The 5,663-nt window shown below is 36.0% G+C and overlaps 1 protein-coding gene across 1 annotated transcript in view; it reads right to left on the bottom strand.

The window, feature by feature from the left end:
* Window positions 1–5,663, bottom strand: part of drd2l (dopamine receptor D2 like) — a 31,840-nt gene that overhangs the window by 10,843 nt on the left and 15,334 nt on the right. The window contains exons 3-4 of the mRNA XM_036216047.1: window positions 5,416–5,525; window positions 1,521–1,657 (exon numbers count right to left, since the gene is read on the bottom strand). Coding sequence (XP_036071940.1) covers window positions 1,521–1,657; window positions 5,416–5,525 — 247 coding nt within the window. The remainder of the gene's footprint in view (window positions 1–1,520; window positions 1,658–5,415; window positions 5,526–5,663) is intronic.

Raw genomic sequence — 5,663 nt, forward strand, 5'->3', positions numbered from 1 at the left:
AATCTTTCATATGAAGACGGGGGCCGCAAATCATCATCCTGCGGGCCGCAAATGGCCCGCGGGCCGCGAGTTTGAGACCCCTGATATAAAGGCTTGCCATACCCTGTAGACATCACACTTCCTGCTACTACATTTGCTGTGATGACATGATCCTACGTGGTGCAGGGTGTCTTTTATTTTGAAAGGAAGTCATAGAAAACTTCTGTCAAAACTTGTAAGTGTTTTATATTTAAAAAAAAAACATATTCTTTGATGATTCATTTTTTTTATGAACCATAAATAAACCAAAATTTGCTTATGTTGTGACCTAAACAAAAATGCAAATCAGTTTAATTTTACTTAAGGGTGAAGTAAGATTTTGTGGCTTTTGTTGGGTTGCAATCAGTAAGAAGTCGACCAAAATGGTTCTTTCAGTGTTAAAAGTTACAGACTGATGCTCTAAATGAGGGTCTCAATTCTCAAGGAGTCATTCGACTTGATTTCTCACTGACTACAATCAGTAGGAGACACAAAGTCTTCCTTTAAAAATAAAAAAAAGACAGTGATTGTATTTATGCCATCATTTTGCATGAATAAAACACAAACATTAAAAGAAAATAGTATTTTTTTTTAAACTTTTGACAGAAGTTCCTTTCAAAATAAAAGACACTCAGTCACATATGATCATCTCAATGCAGCAAAAGTAGTAGTAGCAAGTGGAATGTCAGCAGTGATTAAACAAAAATAGTTCATTTCACTGTTGTTGGTACCAGGAATGTAAATCTAACAAACCAAAGTGAAATCCAAGCTAAATTAAGTGACCCCTGCCATATTTTTAACACACTTAAAATTCCTTGATTTTTCAAAAATAAAAAATACGCTTAATAATTCGGTGCATCTTAATACTGGTTGTGCTCATTAACGTCCATTGATTTTATTGTAGTACAGGACAAGACGCACAAAAATGTGTCCAAATGTGTCAGTTCGACTTCTGATACGCACTGTCCTTCAACTGTTTGTAAACGAGTTAAAGTTTGAGTTGGTTTACTTTTTTTCCCCTTTTTCTAAAACGTAGAATTTTTTTTTTTTATTTTTACTTTAATAAAAAAGCAATATTGGAGGGTGAAAGAGCTTCAAATGGCTCCGGAGCCGAAGGCTGCAGAATCATGCTCTAACTGTAACTTCTCATAATAAAGTAGTGTTGAGGGAGGATTGCTTTACGCATTCTGACAGTCATTATTACAACTTAGTTTTAACCAAAGTCTCTTGTGTCAAAGGTGTCAATGTGAGAGGTGACATCACGCCTGACAAGAATGATCTCCACAACAACATAAAACTTTGATGAACATGAAGAAGAGCTAAAAACCAGCAGATCTGAGAAGTTTATCTGTTTGTTCCATTTCTGTTCTTGGATTAATTATTCCCATATAGTTCCTGGAATGGATTCGTGAAACTAAAGGACGTCCATGGTTTGTCAGAAACTGATGATTATTTCAGATTTTATGTAATATTGGATGCCAAAAGTTCAAAAGTGAAGTTACCAGTGTTGTTCAGACCAAACAGTAAAGGACAGGAGATGGCAAACGAGAGGAACCAGACCACGGCGATCATGACGGCCACCCTCCTCCTGGAGCTGTACCTGGTGTTGTAGAGCAGCGGCATGGCCACCGCTGTGTATCTGGAACCATGAATGCACACAGGTTTGTCAGACACCGCAGGAGTCATGTTGCTGCCTTTTTTCCAGAACTCACGCTGCTCACATTTCAGCATCAAATGAAGCAAAACAAACGGCTTGTATAGTGTATCCTCTGAGACGCATGCTCTCATGTATTTGAAAGTAAACTCGACATTTCCAGGTTCCACTCAAACTGACAAGACTCGTCATTTTCTGGTTTTAAAGCCAGAAGGGATCTCCTGTGAACGCAGGTGAAGGTAAACTGAAGTGCAGATGCTGATAATCCCAACAGCAGCTGGAGGGTCACAGACCAACATACACAAGAGCTCTTCAGAGAGAACACAGGAAATGAGCATTTCCAGAAACTGGAGCTTCGAATTCGATCTGGAATTTTTCAAAATTGGTATTTTTCTACAAAAGTTTAGAATTTTAAAGAGAAACTGTTGATTTTGGGAAGTTCAATATATATCTTTATAAGATTTTGCAGAAGACCTATGGCAGGAGTCTGCAACCTCTTTTATCTCTTTATTGTGGCTCCTTAGCTTTAATGAAAAATCCTAAGGTTTGATCAAATACTAGATTAGTTATTTATGTTTTGTCATTTCCGTTTAGATTAGTAACATGTCAAACAACTAAGCAAAAAAATGAATTTACTGACAGAATCTCTGTAGAAATGTTCTTTAAATTTGTGTTTTTAATTTATAGTTAGTCAAATAAAAATCTAAAAGCTTTTTATTTTGGTGAATTACACTAATGTGGTTAAAGTTTAAACAAATGGAGTTTAAAATGACTGTCCTGCGTTTTTAATTCAACTAAATCTGCTGCAGCGTGAGGACCGTTTTTGACACAGGGTGGCTTTTATTTTGAAAGGAATTAGTGTGTGCTGCTGTCAAAAACCAACATATAGACACTCTGTAATTCAATTATTGAAATATTTAAAAGCTACATTTATAAATACATGTTTTATTGCCAAAACAGCATAAATATTGCGCATTTGTTAAATAATGGCTCTTTTAGCCTTAAAGGTTGCAGACCCCTGACTTATGGTGTTGCCCATTTTTCTTTAGCAGCATCTGAAACATTGCTTCAATCAAAATCTTTTTAAAAAACTTAAGGGAAGTCAATAAAAACTCCTGAAAAACATGCTCAAAGTTCCAAACTCTCTCTGCCCTAAAGCTAAAAATATTGATCTGGTTTAATGGATCTCCACCTGAACACAAGCAGTTTGGCTCGCCAAGGTTCATAGGAAAAAAAAAATGAAAAAAGAAAAGCTGAACTTTGATTGTAAAGCAGAAGTTAAAGGAAACTTCCAGTGATTGCTTTGTGTTCTTCTGTAGCATTTTGTTTACAGCTCAGCAACAACTGAGCTGATGGTGTTGACAGCAGTTAATGTGGATTAAAGAGAGATTCTGGACGTTATTTGGAGTAACAGAAAAACACTGATTATGTCAAACACAGCGTGCTACATTTGTTTTCCCTGATTGAAATTACACCACATGGAAACACAGAAGAGTTGTTTTCTTTAAAAAAATATATATGTACAAAGTAATGATGGTTGATGACTCAGTCTATTTTGTAAAGTGTTTTATTATTGTCCCTCTTAAAACAATCCCACTTTCTTGCAGGTAAATAGGTGTTTTAGCCAAAGCGAAGAGTCTTTAAACTGTGAATCATTTTCTTAGAAGTTGAGGGCAGATTTCTTAAAGGTATTTCACCCAACTCTGAAGATATTTTTTTTCTAAACAAATATAAATAATCTTAAAGTCCCAATCCTATCATCTTTTGAGCTACTTTAAAAGCATTCCCAGTCTGGATGTCCCGATCCAATCACGTGATTGATCAGATGTTTAATTTATTCTTATTATGATCCGCACCTACAAACCTACAACCTACAAATGCATTTCAACAGAAAACAGATCAGTTATCAGTTCTTTTTCAATGTTAAGCTCTCCATCTCTCCAACAGAGAGACACAGGTGATGCTAACTGTGCTAAATGCTAGCTCTGCGATTTAACCCCGTAAGACCCGAGCTGTTCTTTGATATGCCTGTTTTATTTCTCTGCCCAAGTAAAGAATATTAGCTACTGTGATAATAAAACCCAAAATGTGATGTCTTAAAAGGTTAAAAAAGAATCCCATAATCTTTAATTAAAAAAAATCATAATAATAAAGTAGTTTTGCTTATGATCGGGACTTGATACCCATCCCTAGTTCCCAGTGGTCTTTTAATTATAGTTATGCCGTTTTTTGCCGATATTTAAAAAAAAATTGTGTCGTTTCCTTGCACAGTTTCTGCAGTATCTCATTGGAAATTCGCCTCTTGTTGTTGAGAGCTCGGACCAGAAAGTTTCCTACATCACAAATATGATCATTTTCAAAATGCCTTTTTTTGTCTGCCACTAATTTACAATGATTTCCATAAATAAATAATCAGAAATGCATTTTTAGCTCATTCTTTTCTTGTTAAGAAGATGTTAAAAATACCAAAAACCCAATTTTCATCTGTAAGAATCTAACAGATTTTGTTTTATAATCTTTGTTGCTGATTTGTGAATCTCTACTAGAATTTATTAGATTTTTTTCCTCTCTAGATGACTCAGTTACAGAAAACTCTGTGCAGCTCTTGTGAAATGTGCATGCATATTTCATGTGCATTGGGTGGGAGTGAAATATTCTAAATACAGAACCAAATTGTGATCATGAGCAGCACTAGAGTTATGAAAATAACTCTTAATAACCATAGCTATTCATAACATTTACCGACTTCGCTATAAAAAGTCTTCAGCTTTGTGGACACTTCATAAACTGATACTGTAATCCTATGTGCTTGATAATAGCAGTGGAATAAAATAATCACTCTTGAGTTTGCAAAGGTTATATAAAACTGAAAAGACTTTAACTTATTAAAAAACCTGAGGTTTAGCTTTTTTTTATATGTTTTTTTTCCGTTTCCAACTTACAAATGTCCTCATTTTCTTTGGATTGCTATGATAAATTAATAAAGACTCTGTCCTTAGTGCTGCTTTACACAATTCCAACCTAATGTGGCCTGAATGTGTCTCTCTGTCAGAGGAATTAGCACACAGCTGCAGATGACCTGCCCGCTGGGTGTCTCCTCACCTCCCACCGGATTGGTGAGGAGACGGTGAGGTTGACGACCAATCCTAAAAAAAGGGGTGTCCATGACAAATAGCTGCATAAAAAAGGACACAAACACACAGATTTCCCTCAAACTTGTAACAGAGTGCAGATGGGTTCTGATCTGCTCCCCTAGAGTAAAAAACATCTTCAAACTTTTGTCGTCTTTATTTTTGATTATTTCTGGGAAAGCTCAGGGATGCACATTTGTGTTTTTTTTAATTTTTAGATAAGATCGTGATTGCTTTATCACTATATAGGCATCCACAGCAGCTGAGAAATTACATAAAATTAATAATTTTAGATTTTAAAAGTAATATAAAAAAGAAAACTACAAATTTGAGGTTTTTAACCTGCTGAAACAACTTATTTGTCTGCATTTTTCCCTCTTAATTTACACATTGATTACTACTTTCCAATTAAAAGAAGCACTTGATTATCCCCAGTGAAGACTAGGGTATGGGGAAAGAATGATGAAGCACACTGCAATGATCCTGTCTCCTCAGGCATTTTCTGCCAGTGAAACTTTATATTTTGGAGTGTCTTGATCAATTTTAGTTGGAAGACAGAAATGAGAATCAGTGTTTGAATGCCTTCAAATTAAAAGCAGAGGAGGAATCTACCTGTCGATGCTGATGGCACACAGGTTGAGGATGCTGGCGGTGCACATCATCACGTCCAAGGTGAGCAGGATGTCACAGTGGATGAGACTGAAGTGCCATTCTCCCACCACCTTTGGAAATTGAAAATTGTCATGTAAAGTTTAAAAAAATAAAAAAAATCCATCCTTCCATCCATCTTCTTGACCGCTGCTTCCCTTTCGGGGTCGCGGGGGTGCCGGAGCCTATCCCGGCTACTGAAGGGCGAAGGC

The sequence above is a fragment of the Oryzias melastigma genome, linkage group LG16 (assembly GCF_002922805.2).
Source record: "Oryzias melastigma strain HK-1 linkage group LG16, ASM292280v2, whole genome shotgun sequence".
Classification (NCBI taxonomy): domain Eukaryota; kingdom Metazoa; phylum Chordata; class Actinopteri; order Beloniformes; family Adrianichthyidae; genus Oryzias; species Oryzias melastigma.